At 38.2% G+C, this 17827-nt stretch overlaps 1 protein-coding gene across 5 annotated transcripts in view; it reads right to left on the bottom strand.

Annotated features, from left to right (window-relative positions):
- sltm.S (SAFB-like, transcription modulator S homeolog) overlaps positions 1 to 17827 on the bottom strand; it is a 50997-nt gene that overhangs the window by 3632 nt on the left and 29538 nt on the right. For 4 of the 5 annotated variants that reach the window (XM_018254450.2, XM_018254451.2, XM_018254452.2 and 1 more), the window contains 10 exon segments: positions 16406 to 16515; positions 15946 to 16095; positions 15763 to 15869; positions 9908 to 10068; positions 6480 to 6574; positions 5123 to 5286; positions 4454 to 4634; positions 3586 to 3710; positions 2265 to 2429; positions 121 to 459 (listed from right to left, as the gene is read on the bottom strand). In XM_018254450.2, coding sequence (XP_018109939.1) covers positions 121 to 459; positions 2265 to 2429; positions 3586 to 3710; positions 4454 to 4634; positions 5123 to 5286; positions 6480 to 6574; positions 9908 to 10068; positions 15763 to 15869; positions 15946 to 16095; positions 16406 to 16515 — 1597 coding nt within the window. 5 annotated transcript variants of the gene reach the window in all.

The following is a 17827-nucleotide window of genomic DNA, read 5'->3' as shown; positions in this document are numbered from 1 at the left end:
CATAAATATCTACAAGTCAGTGACCTTGACACATGGAAAGAAGTATGCACATTAAAACTTAAAATAATGTTGCCATAGTAAAGTGAACTGGAGAGTTACAGTTCAGTATAGAATAAATACCTTGCTTCTCGTTTGTCTGCAGATATTCCTCCTTCTCCCTTCCAAGTTCCTGACCGTGCTTGGTTGTTTCCGGAATCCCTTTGTCGACCATGCTGGATTTCTGGATTGCCAAGTCTTCCCCTGTCATGGCTCGCTCCGTCATTCCTGTTACCACCCGTTCTTTCGATTCCCACTGGTCTTCTATCATCCTGGTCCCTAACTTCTCTCCTATCAGTGTCTCGAGGGTCATTTCTTGGCTGGGCCGGTTCATTTCTTCTGGAATCTGTGAAATTTTTGTTGAAGTTTTCCATAGTTGGACGGCCTTTTTTTCCTTCTCCTGGGCTCACAAATCGATCGCGCCTGTATTATTATGAAACATACGTGGAAAGGTCATTATAATACAAAATATTTACAAAAATTTGAAAACCCAACGCCATAGAAATGTATCTATTTAAATAAAGCTAAATAATAAAATGGATAAAGGCACAGTTATTACTCTTCCCACAGCACAGACTACAACACTGACAGCAGGATCCATTCCAGTGTAAAATGTGGCCATAGAGTTGTGCGAAGCATGATTTTGTACTTAAAGGAACAGCAACAAACAATGAAAGTGTTTTAAAGTAATGCAAAACATGTAGTGTTGCACTACACTGGTAAAACGGATCTGTTTGCTTCAGAAACACTACTATAGTTCATATAAACAAGCTGCTGTGTAGCAAAGGTGGAAATTGAAGAAAGGCTATATGGTACAGGTTAAATAGTGGATAACAGATAACATTATGTTCTACAGAGCTTATCTGCTGTGTAACCTGAGCCATTTCTCCTCTGCTGCCCCCATTGCTACACAGCAGTACATAGGCACGGTTTGATTTCTGTTGAAGGTCCCAGTGGGGGACCGAAATAAAAGGGCAACACTGCATTTTATTTGTATTACATTAAAACTTGTTTTTTTGATGCTACTGTTGTTTAAATTGGCTGAAACTATTTTTATTGTTTCTTGAGCTTTAAAGGACAAAACTGAGAAAGGGAGTTGCTTGCTTATTTGTAAGGTAAATAATAGATTACCAGAGCACAGATAAGCAGGGGGAAGGGATGAGGGTGTTAGCTGTGCTTTAGTAATCTATTTACCTTGTAAGGAAATAACGCTGAAGAGCTCCAGTCTACTGCACTGCAAGTGATAAATCTATGAATACAAAGCTTACTGTAAACAACTAGCCTTCACAAATGCAAATACAGGTATGGGACCTGTTATCCAGAATGCTCGAGACCTGGGGTTTTCTGGATAACTGATCTTTCCGTAATTTGAGTCTTCATGTCTTAAGTCTATTAGAAATTAATTTAAATATTAAATAAACCCAATAGGCTGGTTTAGCTTCCAATAAGGATTAATTATATCTTAGTTGGGATCAAGTACAAGCTACTGTTGTATTATTAAAGAGAAAAAGGAAATCATTTTTAAAAAATTTGATTTGGATAAAATGGAGTCTATGGGAGACAGCCATTCTGTAATTCGGAGCTTTCTGGATATCGGGTTTCCGGATAAGGGATCCTATACCTGTATAGCACAAACATGTCTGCTTCAGATGAGGGCAACATAATATCAACTAGGGCAGAGACACACGGCCCAGCGACTAATCTCCCGGAACTGCTATAATGTAAATCGCTGAAGGGGTGGCACTGAGCACTTGGTTTTCTGAAGTCGCCCAAAGTTTCATCGTGAGGCAACTTCGGAAAACCAAGTGCTCCGAGTGCCATCCTGACAGCGATTTACATTCTAGTCGGCGGGAAGGCAGTTAGGGGAGATTAGTCACCAGGCGACTAATCTCCCCGAATCTGACAGTGTGTCTGCCCAAAGAAGACAAATGGGCAAATTGGTTACTGTACATTGTGACAAAGGAATTTTATGCAAGTGTTTCTCAGTTAAGGAAATGTCAAGAGACATACCAAACAGCATGAATAGAAAATGTTATATTTACTACCAAACTGCTGTTAAATGGGCGTTAAAGATTTTGAGAGAGCTTGATACAGTACTGAAAACATTTAAGAGATTGACTTCTAGTAACTCCCTCCTGAACTCCATCCCAAACCATCAGAATTTGAGTTGACAGCATTTCAAGAAAAAACAAAACCAAAAAAACCCGCAGGATCTAGTATGCAATTACCTTTCAAAAGAAGATACATTTGATCCCTCAGAATAACGATTTCGGTCTCTGTGATCAAAGTCATTAAATCGGTTTTGCTGGCGATTGAAATCAGACCCATGGCTGAAACGGGAATCTGTATCCACTGCCATCTTTTTGTTTTCATTCCAGAATGGCTCATCCCGTCTGAGGATGCAGATTTACATAAAATGAGGTTATACTTTTCAGCTTTTCCCTCTTAGGTGGCAATAACTCCCAACCACCTATTTTGAAAAACGGCACATCAACCCCCTGTACATAATCAGCTCTGTAAGCGCATGAACCATGCGGTCATGTGCTCTTGTACAAAGACAGTGGGTGTCATTTATAAACACTCTGGTTGCCATGGGTTACTGCCCATGGGCAAATTTGCAAACAAATTAGTTGCTATAGGTAACTCCCCATGGGAAAATATGCCAAGTGTTGATAAAGGAGCCCCAGTAACTGAACAGGTCTGGCAACCATATCTGATGACATCATATCCGATTCCCACGTTTCCTGGAAGGGATTTGTGGAGCAGAAGCATGCTAACTGGAAAGCAAACTGCTCCTGGCTTACAGCGCACATGCTCCTTATGTGACAACTGCCAACTCTACTTTGGTGCACTTTGTAAATAGGAAAAGAGGCAGGTGGTTCATGGAGCTGGGCAGCGGAACGTTTATATTTTTGCCTTTTTTACTGTTATTAAAACAGAAGGAATGTTCCTTAGAGGTTACATTTTGTGCTGCTTTAGATTAATATTTTGACAAAACTTTACTAGCATCAGCAAGTTAGTTGGCTGCTGTTCAAGGATGCAGGCAGCACTTAGCATTGTGGGATGAATGCCAATCCCCATACTGCTGGTAGGCAGCCAACAAACAGCACAGTGAACCTGACTGGAAAGTGCAGTATATATTTGTTAGGGCAGAGCTTAAAGGGCAGCCAATATTGCATTGTGATTCTGGGAATGACAGATTAGAGTCTGTTCAAAATGAGCAGGGGGTATGCCCTATGGGGAGTTCAAATAAATTTCATTAATGACGTTTTAAAAGGTTACCATTGTTTTTCGCCTGAACTAAAGCCAGGTGCCATGTATTAATTATGTCTAATGATGGGGATATTCAATACACTTATAAGTCTCTTAAAATAGCTTTGTTTTTCAAACTGTGGGCCAGATATGAGCATACATGGATGGTCATCAATGTCAAAGTCAAATACTGCACTGCAGGGGAAAACATTGCTTCTGCACCACCGTAAAATCATGCTCTCAGAATGAATTTGCCCTTCCCCAAAATTTTGAAAACCAAGTCTTGTCAAGCCGCACCTGTGATCAACATCCCTTGGCCGCTTCAGAGAATTCCTCTTTTCTTGCTCAAAACGTAGCTGTTCTTGTTGTCGACGCAATTCTTCTCTCTCACGAGCAATTCGTTCTGCTTCCCTACGACGTTCCTTCAAAGGCATAACAGAGATAATTGGTCTATATCATACTGCAATCAGTAATGAAGTTAGGCTTTACCTGGAGCCCATCATACCATGACCTAAATGACCTGGAGTAACTTAAATGTAACAACTCTTGATGACTATCAGCCTTCATAAACTCAGCAGAACTAAACCCTGGTTCATAAGAGAAAACTTAACTGCATAAAAAAACTTAAGATAACAAGGACATCTTGGTATAACTAACCTACTGTTTAACACATACATTTAAGGGGCAGATTTATCAAGGGTAGAATAGTAAATATGAATTAGAATTGGAGTTTCAAAAATCACATTTGAATTTTAACCCCCCTTTTGGCAGGAAAACTATTCGTAACAAATCAAATACAAATTTGAATTTTTGGGTCTGAACTATTCGATTGAATATTATTTCTTAAAATAACCTCCTAATTACAAGTATTTTCGAATTTAAAAAATTCACACGAATTTGAGGCCCATTTACCAAAGGTCGAATTTCAAAGACTTATGCCCAGACTTACGTCAGCTTTCCTTTCTGTTCTTACCATTCTTATAAGGGGTGTGATCTGGTATTTTACTACATCACTAGGATTCTCACTAAATTTTAAAGAATAAAATGTAATACCAGGATCCGAACAAAAGGTTTATGGTTACGGAGATATAGATATAGAGCTATACAGAACTTAATCCAATATTGATCTATCCTGCTCAAACTCTCCAGCAGGTCCATATCTCACCTGCTCAATGCGAATCCTCTCTCGCTCTAGTCGTTCACGTTCCATTCTCTCTCGTTCCAATTTTTGCCTTTCTATTTCGAGTCTCTCTCGTTCCCTCTGCAAACGGTCAAGTTCTTCTCGCTCACGCATTATTCTAATACGCTCCCTTTCACGGCATTCTCTTTCAGCCATCTCTCTGCTTCTAAAAACAGAAAAATCAATCTTGTGGATATTTTATGAAAAAGCTGCTTGCAAACTTGATATTAATGTAAGCAGTTGTAAAAATGTATTTCTTTCGGATGTTAACTTTTATATTGTTCAAATTCAAGCCAACTCCTAGTCAACTTCCAGTCCGTTATTTAAAGCAATGCTTTGTTGCTAGGGTAAACTGGCCAATAGCAATTAGATCAACTGCTGAAATTCTAAACTGAAGAGCTGCTGAACAAAAAGCTAGATAATACAAAACCAAAAAAAAAAAAAAAAAACTACTGCAAACTTATCAGAATATCACCACCTACATCAAACATAATTTATATTTAAAGTATATTTCAGACATATTTTTCATATATAACTAGACAGTAAATACCAATTTGTAAAGGTCAACCCTGTCCCATTTTGAAAAAATAAAACTAACCATATTTTTAATATTAGACGATATGATTTTATCCCTACGAAGAATTGTATTTTTACCTTCGCATTTCAACTGCTCTGCGAAATCGCTGTATTCTCTCCATTCGTTCCACTTTCTCTCTGATCCTTTGCTGTTTCATTTTTTCAAATGTCAAGATGTCTTTTCGGTCTCTAAACTCTCTGAACTTCATCTTGTTTTGAAAAAACGGTTCCCGGTTTCTCATCTTGAAATACAGAAATTATTGGAATTGTATATGTTAAAGGTCAAAATGCTTGTTTTGCTATTTAGCTCTATGCAAGATTGTTTACAACACATAGCCACTGCCCTCCCCTAAGGTACCACCAGTAAAGTTAATGCTCTTCCTGCATGACATCTATTAATAGCATTTGCCATGGCCAAAACAGGTCAGCGGAGGCAGTATTAACAGGCTACCATTTACAAAATGTGTGGGGTGTAAAGTCAGGAGAATTAAAACACTCTAATTTAGCTATAGTATTTACTGCCTTTTTATCAATTTCTATACATCTATAAATACTAGCAGTTTTTCTGGTACATGATACATATTGCTCTTTAAATCTAAACCCCCTGGGACTTTGTTTACACTGTAGATACCTTAAAGGTGGCCATAGATGCAAAGATCTGCTCGTTTGGCAACATCGCCAAACGAGCGGATCGTTCTCCGATATGCCATTAACAAACATGGCTATATCGGGGGTAATCTGATTGTTCGGCCGTATGGTCGAAGGATCCGATTACGATGTGCCGTGGGTTCCGGCGGGATCGGTCGGGTCAAAATCAAACCTGACCAAACGACCGATCTCCTCCGGACAAAAGATGTCGGCAAACACCACACACGATCCGAAAATCGTACAAATCCTCGATTCGTACGATAGGATCTGTGTGTCTATGGCCACCTTAAGACCGTCTTTAAAAGGCAACTATTGGGGAAGGGAGCCCAAAATAAAGGAAGACACAAGTATGCAAATAAGGCTTAGTTTTTCAGCTTTCATATTATGTATGGTCCCCCTGAACTGGAAGCTCCCTCCATTAGCCTAGTTTACCGTTATGCAACTGTGACAGGTGTCCGTACACTTTAAAAGAAATACATTGGATGAACTTGCTCACAGGAGGTAGAAGCTCTTTAAAACAATACATATGTATGAAGGTGTAAAACCAGTCATAGTACTATTATTAAACTTCTAAACATATATATTTCTTTTTTTTTTTTTAATAAAAAAAGGTCTCTTTATTATTTGTTTAGAACAAACAAAAGACCTAACTTACAAAGATATGGCAGACTAACACACAGATTGTATACAGTCGGGTATCAGGTACTTCTAAACATATACAATGGTTATCAAAGCACGAGAAGTAATTTTCCTGTGTTAAGTTAATCAAAAAAATAATTTCACTTACTTTATCAAATCGTCCTCTTCTGATTGGTGGCCTTCCATAAACTTGATCTCCCTTTGTCTGATCTATAACCACCATTGGCCCAGGACTTTTGCCACCTTTGAGATAAAACAAAAAAAAAATTAAAAAAAAAAAAAAAAAAAAAAAAAAAAAAGATTTATATTCTGCAGTTCTCCTTCTCTCTAGTACAATACTACTACTTCTGTTTTAGGGTTCTTTCCACAATGTGGAACTCCATAAAAGTATTAAATATACACACACACACATACACACATACACACATACACAAACCAAATAGGATGGTTTTGTCTCCAGTAAAGGATTAATATCTTCGTTGGGATCAAGTACAAGGTACTGTTTTTTTTATTACAATTTGAGTTGATTATAACGGAGTCTATGGAAGACAGCTTTCCTGTAATTCGGAGCTATATGGATAACTGGTTTCCCTGTATAAAACACATTTAAAACTTGTATTTTATTCAGTTTATTTACTAAATACTAATAACGTTTTTTAAACAATTGCTATCCAAGATTAAACCTGGAGCTTGTATGCTTACAATAGGCTGCTAACTCCCATAGCTTCAATGAAGCTTTTACTGAAAAATAAAGGTGTGAATTGAAGTTCTACAAAACAATGAGAGGCAGAATTGCGCAAATACTGCTCACTGTGATAAACACACTTTCTTATTTAAAAAATGGCTTCTCCAATATCAGAGGCACAAGAGTATAATGAATGATGCAATACCTGCTTCAATGTCCAATGTTGATAAATGCAAGGTTATGCACTTTGGCAAAAATAATTTAAATGCAAGTTATACACTAAATGGCGGTGTGTTGGAAGTTTCCGTAAAGGGCACCTATCACAGCCAAAATCAAACATTAACAATCTGACCAGTACAAGCTAAATACGTTTAATCAAACTACATATATAGTTTTTTGAAAAAACTGCAGGTTTTAAAAAAAATCCCTTACTTTGTCAAATGGGTTCTTTCACTGAGGGAGGCCATACTGTGACTATAACCGACTCTAATATGCAAATTTCAGGAGCATGCTCAGATTGTAACACTGCATTGAGTATTCTACCCAGAATGCCTTGTTTTAGTAAACTCCTCCACTAGAAGTATCAGGAGATTTCCCCATCTTGTCCCCTGCTGATGATGTCATTATGCAAATGAAGGGCACACTAACTTCCAGCAGTTGGCAGCACTACTGAAAAGCAGCTAACACAGAGGTTTGGCTGATTTGAAAATAGCTTAGAAGGGTTGATAAGCAAGGAATTTCAACTGAGCATGTGCAAGATTTCACAGCTACAGTTGGCTGGGAAGATAAAGGTAGGAGGAGCCAATGAAATCCAAGATGCCTGCCTCAGCTAGAACTGCAGGGGAGATAGGGGAGATCTTGCAGAAGGAATAGTGAGCTGATCATTTACATTATACAAACAATTCTAACTGTTTTAAAAATCCGATTTCTTGAACTTTCACATAGTGTATTTACTTAGTAAATGATTTTTGTCATGATTGGTGCCCTTTTGGATTTTTGTAGATAAGTTTTATAATTCCAGGCAGTGTCATTCTGTGGCTAAAGCAAATAAAGTTCTGTCTTGCATAAAAAAGGGCATTAACTCAAGGGATGAAAACATAATTATGTCTCTTTATAGATCCCTGGTAAGGACTCATCTGGAGTATGCAGTTCAGTTTTGGACTCCAGTCCTTAAGAGGGATATAAATGATCTGGAGAGAGCGCAGAGACGTTCAACTAAATTGGTTAGAGGGATGAAGACTTATGAGGGTAGATTGTCATGGTTGGGGTTGTTTTCTCTGGAAAAAAGGAGCTTGCGAGGGGACATGATAACGCTTTACAAGTACATTAGAGGACATTATAGACAAATAGTAGGGGACCTTTTTACCCATAAAGAGGATCACCGTACCAGAGGCCACCCCTTCAGACTAGAAGAAAAGAACTTTCCTTTTCATTCATTGGGGGTTCTTCACAGTCAGGTCAATGAGGTTGTGGAATGCACTGCCGAGTGATGTTGTGATGGCTGATTCAGTTAATGCCTTTAAGAATGGCTTGGATGATTTTTTGGACAGACATAATATCAAAGGCTATTGTGATACTAATCTCTATAGTTAGTATAGGTATGGGTATATAGAATTTGTGTGAAAGTAGGTGTGTGTATGGATGCTGGGTTTTCATTTGGAGGGGTTGGACTTGGACTGTCTTTTTCCAACCCGATTTAACTATGTAACTAACTATGTAACCTAAAAATAAGGACTAAAGTACATTAAGGGGACAATTAAAAAAAAGTTGATAGGTGAAACCCACATACATGCAATGTTACCTCCATTTCAAAGCAATGGGAAGTGTCCCTTAAAAACAGTCACTAAAACCACTGTATGCATCAGCATAATTATACAGAGGATTACTTTGTACAGTATAAGCTGTTGTAATGCTATTATCAGCCTGACTTTTTTTTTTTTATGAAAAAAAAAAAGTTAAAATCCCCCCTTAAAGACTTGGTAAAGGGAGGAACCAAGACCAGTGTCATAAAATTTACAAATTATGGCCAAATATCTGTCTGCAACAGAACATTTTTATCAAGATGTACAGCAGCCCCCTCTCCCTTAAAGGGAGCCTGTCATCGGAAAACGTGTTTTTTTTTTTTTCAAAACGCATCAGTTAATAGTGCTACTCCAGCAGAATTCTGCACTGAAATCCATTTCTCAAAAGAGCAAACAGATTTTTTTATATTCAATTTTGAAATCTGACATGGGGCTAGACATTTTGTCAAATTTCCAGCTGCCCCTGGTCATGTGACTTGTGCCTGCACTTTAGGAGATAAATGCTTTCTGGCAGGCTGCCGTTTTTCCTTCTCAATGTAGCTGAATGTGTCTCAGTGGGACATGGGTTTTTACTATTGAGTGTTGTTCTTAGATCTACCAGGCAGCTGTTATCTTGTGTTAGGGAGCTGTTATCTGGTTACCTTCCCATTGTTCTTTTGTTTGGCTGCTGGGGGGGGAAAAGGGAGGGGGTGATATCACTCCAACTTGCAGTACAGCAGTAAAGAGTGATTGAAGTTTATCAGAGCACAAGTCACATGACTTGGGGCAGCTGGGAAATTGACAATATGTCTAGCCCCATGTCAGATTTCAAAAGTGAATATAAAAAAATCTGTTTGCTCTTTTGAGAAATGGATTTCAGTGCAAAATTCTGCTGAAGCAGCACTATTAACTGATTCATTTTGAAAAAAATGGTTTTTCCCATGACAATATCCCTTTAAGAATAGTAGGTGGGCTTTTAAATGTAATACTGTTAAATTAATTGCAATGAAGCAAACTTACAACGGAGTAAATAACATTTAGAAAAATGTTACACAAATTACTTCAATGCAAAGATAATTTGAACATGATCACTGCGCTGACATTGCTCACCTGGTTTTTTCCTTTCTTCATTCTTCTTTGAAGATTCAGGAGAAGGCACAGTGGTAGCACTTTCACTTTTCTCCTTGCTGTCCTTTTTGAGTTCTTTGCCATCCTTTTTCTCTGCCTTGTCAGATGATCTTCTATCATCTTTTTTCACTGAACTTTGAGTTCTGTAAAAAAAAAAAAAAAAAAAAAAAAAAAAAAAAACACATTTACAAGGGCAAGTACAAAGAAGAGAAATGAAAGTAATTGTTCTGAAAACAAGGGAATATAAATATTTATGACACATGCACAGAAAACATAGGCAGTTAATACTGGCAAAGTGGCAGTTACAGCCCTGTTTATGCCCCAGTGACATCATGCAAGATTTTTGCAATTTTGCAGTTTTGAGGCTAAACACAATGTTAATCAATTACCCATCAACATTCTAGATATAGTAGACAGACTAGAGCAATTGGTTGCAGTACTGTAAATGGACAAGATAATTGGAAAGCACAAAGATAAATGGTATAAATGCCCGATTGAGCCTGAAATGTTTTCTGTAAGGGTAGGACTACACGGAAGTTTTCAGCGTGATCCGACATGCCGAAAACATCCGTGAAGTCCTACCCTAATAGATATCTTAGCTGTTTCATACATTTCTTAAAAGAGAAAAGAATCTTAAAGTCGTAGACTATAAATACTGTACAATATGTTTTGGGGTTATCTACCGGGCAAAATCAACTATATAGCCATTTAGCAGCAAAGATCTGTGCCTCTGAAAATAGCCCCAATATTTACTTGAGCTTAGAAACCTGCTTACAATACACTGTATATATTGAAGATACAAGGCACGATATAAAGATTAAGATTCACATTACATGGCACTCCATTCATTGCCATGTCCCTTAATATTTCCCACTGGTTTGTAAACATGTAGAAACAAAACGAGAATTTTCTAACAGCTCCGATTGGACTTTTTTTTTGTTTGTTTTTTTAAATATAATTTTCCAAAGATACGCAATGTATTAAAGGGGTTGTTCACCTTGGAGAACTATTAGTATGATGTAGAGAGTGATATTCTGAGAATTTGCAATTTGTTTTCGTTTTTTATCATTGAAGGTTTTGGAGTTATTTAGCTTTTTATTCAGCAGCTATTCAATTTGCATATTGAGCAATCTGGTAACTAGGGTCCAAATTACCCAGCAACCATGCATTGATTTCAATAAGAGACTGGAATATGAATAGGAGAGGGCCTGAATAGAAGGATCAGTAGTAAAATGTAACAATAAATTTGTAGCCTTACAGGGCATTTGTTTTTTGGGGGGGGGGGGGGGGGGGGGTTTGCATATAAGGGAGTCAGTGAAGCCCATTTGAAAGCTGCAAAGAAAAAGGCAAAAAACTATAACTGATTTTCTCAGATTAGTTTTCATCTGGTATGGTACATATGGATTGGATATGGACATATGGATGTCATTCCCAATATTTAAAAAAGGATTATTATCTGAGGCCAGTAAGTTTGACATCTGTGGTGGGCAAATTATTTGAAGGCTTGTTAAGGGATCACATTCAAAATGTTGTCCTAGTGAATGGCATTAGGAGCAGCAATCAGCATGGCTTTATGAAGGATAGGTCATGTCAGACAAATTTGATTGCTTTTTATGATGAGGTAAGTAATATGCTGGACAGTGGGAGGGCAGTATTTAGATTTTACCAAATCGTTTACTGTGCCCCACAAAGACTGCTTTCTAAAGGAAGGTCTGTTGTGCTTAATGAAGCCGTTTGCACGTGGATAGGAAACTGGCTACAGGATCGTGTACAGAGGGTGGTTGTTAATGGTACATTCTCTACTTGGAGTAAGGTTCTTAGTGGGGTCCCTCAGGGTCTGCTTTTATTTAACTTGTTCATTAATGACTTAGGGGAGGGTGTTGTAAGTAATGTATCTGTGTTTGCAGATGACACATCTATCCAGCCCAATTAATTCCATCCAGGATGTGGCATCATTGCAAGATCTTGACAAACTGGCAATTTGGGCATCTAAATGGCAAATGAGATTCAATGTTGATAAATGTAAAGTCATGCACCTGGGATGAAAAATATCCAAGCCACTTATACCCTTAATGGGACTGCAATTATGGAAATGGACCTTGAAGTCCTTGTACATAATAAACTTGGCTGTAGCAAGCAATGCCAGTCAGCAGCACCAAGGGCAAATAAGGTATTGGGCTGTATTAAAAGGGGCATAGATTCACGGGAGGAAGGGTCATTCTTCCACTGGACAAAGCACTGGTATGGTTCCAGCTAGAATATGCCATACAGTTTTGGTTTCCAGCACTCAAACAGGACATTATTGTATTCGGGTATAGAGAAGGGCAACTAAGCTGGTAAAAGGTATGGAAGATCTGGTTGTTAATGCTGGAGAAGGGGCGTTATGATAACTATGATTATCATCATATAATAAACTCTCTGTTTTATTTACCAGTAGGTCTTTCCAGCTGACACAAGGTCATCCGTTCTGATTAGAACAAAAGAAAATATTTGGAAGAGTTTTTTTAAAGTGAGAGCTGTGAAGATGTGGAATTCTCTCCCTGAGTCAGTTGTACTGGCTGATACATTAGATAGCTTTAAAAAGTGGTTAGATGGCAAGTGAGGGAATAAAGGGGTATGGATAGCCAATAGTACAAGTTGATCCAGGGAGTAGTCTGATTGGATCAGCTAGCAGTTAGGCAAGTTTAAAAAAAAAAAAAAAAAAAAAAAAAAAGTTAGAAGGTTGAACTTGGACGTGTGTCTTTTCAACCTAACTTTCTATGTTACTATAAAAAAAATAAATGAAAACCAATTGAAAAGTTGCTTAGAATTTATATTCTCCCCATATGGCTCCTCAGTGCTCTCTCCAGCCAGCAGCTTAGATACAGGCACACTGGAGCAAACACCAGCCCAACCAACCATGGCAGAGCTAATGACACTTATCAGCAATAACCACATTGTAACTATTGCTAAAATGGATGGTCTTAAATCTGACTTTGCCCTGCTTAAGCATGATTTGTAAAAAATAAGGGAGAGGCACATCAGCACGCTGGAGGATATCACAGCTCCTATACCAAACTGTCTCTGAGATGGTGCAGCGGACGATCTAGAAAATATATTGCACAGGAACAACATTAGGCTGGTGGGGCTCCAAGAAAGAGCCGAGGGTAATACCCCTGAACTATTCATAGAAGCCAGGCTAAGGGACAAACTGGGAAGAGACACTTTCTCACCCGCATTTGTTGTGGAACGTGCCCACAGGATCCCAGCCCGTCCCACTCTTCCTGGCGCCACATACGACCATTCATCGCGAGGCTGCTCAACTACAGAGACCAAGACAGGATCCTGACAGAAGCACATAAGAAGCAGGAGATCATCCAAGAAAATGCCAGAGTCTCCATCTACCTGGATTTTTCAGTGGAGATACCCAAGCAGCGGCTAAAATTTATGGAGGCCAAAAAGTGCCTGTGGCAACTCAACCTGCCAAACGCAATGCTGTTCCCAGCCAAGTTAAGAGTGCAGGAAGGAGACAGGGTACACTTATTCACAACGCTGGAGGAAGTCGTCTCATGGCTTGAGGCCAGAGATCTCCACCCCGCTAACCACTGCGATGATGAGCTGCCTATACACCCTGAAGGGGCTACTGGCTATAACCTACTGATCTCTAAGCAGGGGGTCACACAAATGTTAAACTCTTCTAGGGCTTTAAGGTCCTGCTAGGTTAGAGCTCTTTCCCGCAAAAAGTTCTTAGTTATGGGTCTACGCCTACCCATGTTTGGGGGGTGGGATCCAGGTATAAGAGGGATGTTTGTTAAACTGTCTCACGCAGACTTCACAAGGTTTCTCTAGCGACTCCCTCTTCCACCGAAGCAGTTGCCTATCCCCTCCCAGAGGTCCCCCTTCTGGGGATCTGTCTATCCAGTATATCTACGACCCCCGGCTTTATCAATATGCAGTCCCTAACTTTTATCTCCTGGAACACCAGCGGACTGAACGGACCCGCTTATTTGACTATATTAAAGGACAACCTGGGCCTTATAGAACTTTGGCTATGGAAATACAGAGGAGTCAATATTCCTGCCACACAGCTAGCCATGCCTCCCACTCCCGAATCGATCCATCCCTAGCCTCTGCAGGTTTTGCACAGTTGGTGATTACTGCTGATTATCTCCCCCAGAGCCTTATATGCCTCATACGCCTCATACTGGGAAGTTAATGAAGAACTGCAGCTCCAGGTACCCTATGGGAAGCCACCACAGCAGTGGCTAGAGGTGCCTTATCTGTGAAATAATTAATACTAGGAAATTGGTCAAAGCAGAAGAAGCAGAGCTAGCTTTCATGGGGGCTGAAGAGGTCCAAAACCAAACACCCACTGTGCCATCCTACCAGGCCCTATGCCAGGCACAAAGAAATCTAGAGCTGGCTCAAACAAAGCTAACGACTACTGTATACAGTCCAGAAAATATTTGATCAGGGTGACAAAGCAAACTACTGGCAAGGCTATCCTCTGCCAGGGACTCACAAACCCTAATAGCACAAATCGGAGATCAAGCAAGAAACCTAGTTAATGCCCAAGAGGACATACTTAGTCTTTACAAACTTCTATGAGAATCTTTATTAGACTAGAGTTGTTTACTCCCTAGATCAGTGATCCCCAACCAGTAGCTCGCGAGCAACATGTTGCTCTCCGACCCCTTTGATGTTGCTCTCACTGTCCTCAAAGCAGGTGCTTATTTTTGAATTTCTGGCTTGGAAACAAGTTTTAATTGCATATAAACTAAGTATAGAGCCAAGTAAAGCATCCTGTAGGCTGCCAGTCCACATAGGGGCTACCAAATTGCCAAACACAGTCCTTATTTGGCACCCCAAGATACTTTTTTATGCTTGTGTTGCTCCCCAACTCTTTTTACATTTGAATGTGGCTCACAGGTTAAAAAGGTTGGAGACCCCTGCCCTAGATAAAACTCGCCCAATTTTAAGATAAAATTGCCTTTCCCCAATTAACACAGGAGCAGAGCGCATACTTAGATCAACCCATAACAGAAACAGAAGTAGCAGAGGCAATTTCCGCTCTCCCATCCAATAAAACCACAGGACCAGATGGCTTCCCGGCCCCTTGGTATACTATGTAGGGTAAAATCCTAATTAAGCAGCTCCATAAGGCCTATGCACATGCTTCAGAACAGGGCTCCTTACCAGCCTCATTCTACGAGGCAGACCTTAGTATTGATAGCAAAGTAAGGTAAATACCCAGAGCTCTGCGATTCATATAGGCCAATATCACTTAGTAACACAGATGCCAAAATACTGGCAAAGATCCTGGCCAGCAGATTAGATAAAATTGTCCCTTCCATTATTCATATTGATTCACCAAATCTACTACTTCTAATCTAAGGAGAGTATTTACACATCTCCAAACTAATTATACGAATGCAGGTTCTAGCGCCACTGGACGCCAACAAGGCGTTCAACTCAGTAGAATGGCAGTATCTCTGGGAGGTCATGAGGAGATTTGGATTTGGCGCCGGGTTCCTCAAATGGGTCCAACTGCTCTCTTAAGTTCATGGCTTGCATTAAAGTTAATAGCACTCTATCGCCTCCCTTCACTTGGCCAGGGGTACCAGACAAGGGTGCCCACTTTCCCTGCTTCTCTCTGAGGTAGCTATTGAGCCCCTGGCCATTGACCTCAAGACAGTCCCCTGGGGTAGCGGGTCTAAAATATGGTGCATTAAAGGATAAACTTGCACTATATGCTGATGACCTTCTCCTTGATAACCCGGGGCAGCAACATATTTTGCAGTGCTGTACAAGAGAAATGACATATTTGCAAGTTTCAGTCTTGTATATAGCATCCTTACTTGCTGTTTTTGTCCCCTCCAGAAGATTTTCTCTCCCCAGATGTTCTACCAGAACCAAGTTTCTCATCACCATCTTTAATGTCTCTCTTCGAAGGATCATTTTTCACCTGTAAAACAGTAAACCTTAGCACAATAATGGAAAAGAAAAGTAGTAAGATGAACGTAAACAGAAACCAGACTTGCCTTTTCTACAGAGATTTGCTGGCCATGCAATTCTGTTCTGTGAAGGTGAGAGATGCATCTAGCCACATCAGCACTAGATGACATTGTTACTATTCCATAGCATTTTGCTCCTGGACTTCTTGCATTGGTAACAACTTTTGCACTGAGCACCTTCAAAAAGGAAAAAATAAAAAATGATGCACCATTAGGTCCAAATTTTTATATAAAAAAACAAACACACAAAGGATTTGTTTCTTTTCAACCAGCTGGCTGGAAACCCATACAACAGAAATAACAGAGTTAAGGCACAAACAATCCTAAGATAAGATTTTGACACAGCCAACTGAAGACAAGAAAAATAAAACTTCATTTGGTGGTTGATGAAATAAAAACAAAAAAAAAAAAAAAACATTTCAAACTACACCAGACAATTTGTTGTGCAGAATTATTCTTACATTCCTTAAAGATTTTTTAAACACACCTTTCCATACTTTCCAAACAGATTCTTGAGATCAGCTGCCTTTGTGTTTGATGAAAGTCCACTGACCCAAAGATTACGTGTAGAACTCCCACTTGTGCTGCTAGTACTACCTAAAACAGATTCCAATAAACATTTAAGAGAGAGAAATACTTTATATTATTGACAGACTAAACCGATATTTTTGGATTCTAACAAATAACGAATCCTACACAAAAGGCTGCCAGATGAAAAACCAAACCCAACCGCTATTTTGAATATCAAATCTAAAAAAAAAAAATAATCACTTACAATTGTCCAGAGTTTGAAATTCCATGACTTTTCGCTATAGGCTAACTATTGCAGGATAAAAAAATGTACTACTTTGTTTAATTCTGCAAAAAAATATAGGGTTTGGTGCATCACTAATATATAAAAATATTAAAGGCATATTCCTGAAGCATTAATGCATTATGAATTGGTCATGAAAGATCTTATGCAATTTTTTTTAAATAACCTCTTTGGTGCATGCTAAAACCTTTAAAAAAAAAATCTTAATATATCTCTTATCTATCTTAATATATCTCTTATCTATCTTAATATATCTCTTATCTATCTTAATATTTTCCAAGTAAATATATATATATATATATATATATATATATATATATATATATATATATATATATATTTACTTGGAAAATATTAAGATAGATAAGAGATATATTAAGATAGATAAGAGATATATTAAGATAGATAAGAGATATATTAAGATAGATAAGAGATATATTAAGATAGATAAGAGATATATTAAGATAGATAAGAGATATATTAAGATAGATAAGAGATATATTAAGATAGATAAGAGATATATTAAGATAGATAAGAGATAAAGATAGATATAGATAAGAGATATAGATAAGAGATATAGATAGATATAGATAGAATATATATATATATATATATATATATATATATATATATATATATTCAAAGTCCTAGCGCACACCATCCATGAGAGATTCCAATGATTAGTCACATACCTGGGTGCTACGCTGAAAATAGCTGCATTATCCAATTTCCACTGACAAAGGTGCACACCAGGATTTTTCAGTTTAAAACTCCATGTTTATTAAATAGATTTAAAACAGGAACCGGCCAACGTTTCGGTCATTTTCTAAGACCTTTATCAAGACGTCTTGATAAAGGTCTTAGAAAATGACCGAAACGTTGGCCGGTTCCTGTTTTAAATCTATTTAATAAACTTGGAGTTTTAAACTGAAAAATCCTGGTGTGCACCTTTGTCAGTGGAAATTATATTTATATATATATATATATATATATATATATATATATATATATATATATATATATATATATATATATATATATATATATATATATATATATATATATATATATATATATATATATATATATATATAT

The sequence above is a fragment of the Xenopus laevis genome, chromosome 3S (genome assembly GCF_017654675.1).
Source record: "Xenopus laevis strain J_2021 chromosome 3S, Xenopus_laevis_v10.1, whole genome shotgun sequence".
Classification (NCBI taxonomy): Eukaryota; Metazoa; Chordata; class Amphibia; order Anura; family Pipidae; genus Xenopus; species Xenopus laevis.
Note: the sequence above shows the minus strand (reverse complement) of the source record. Positions and strands in the feature narration are given on the sequence as shown.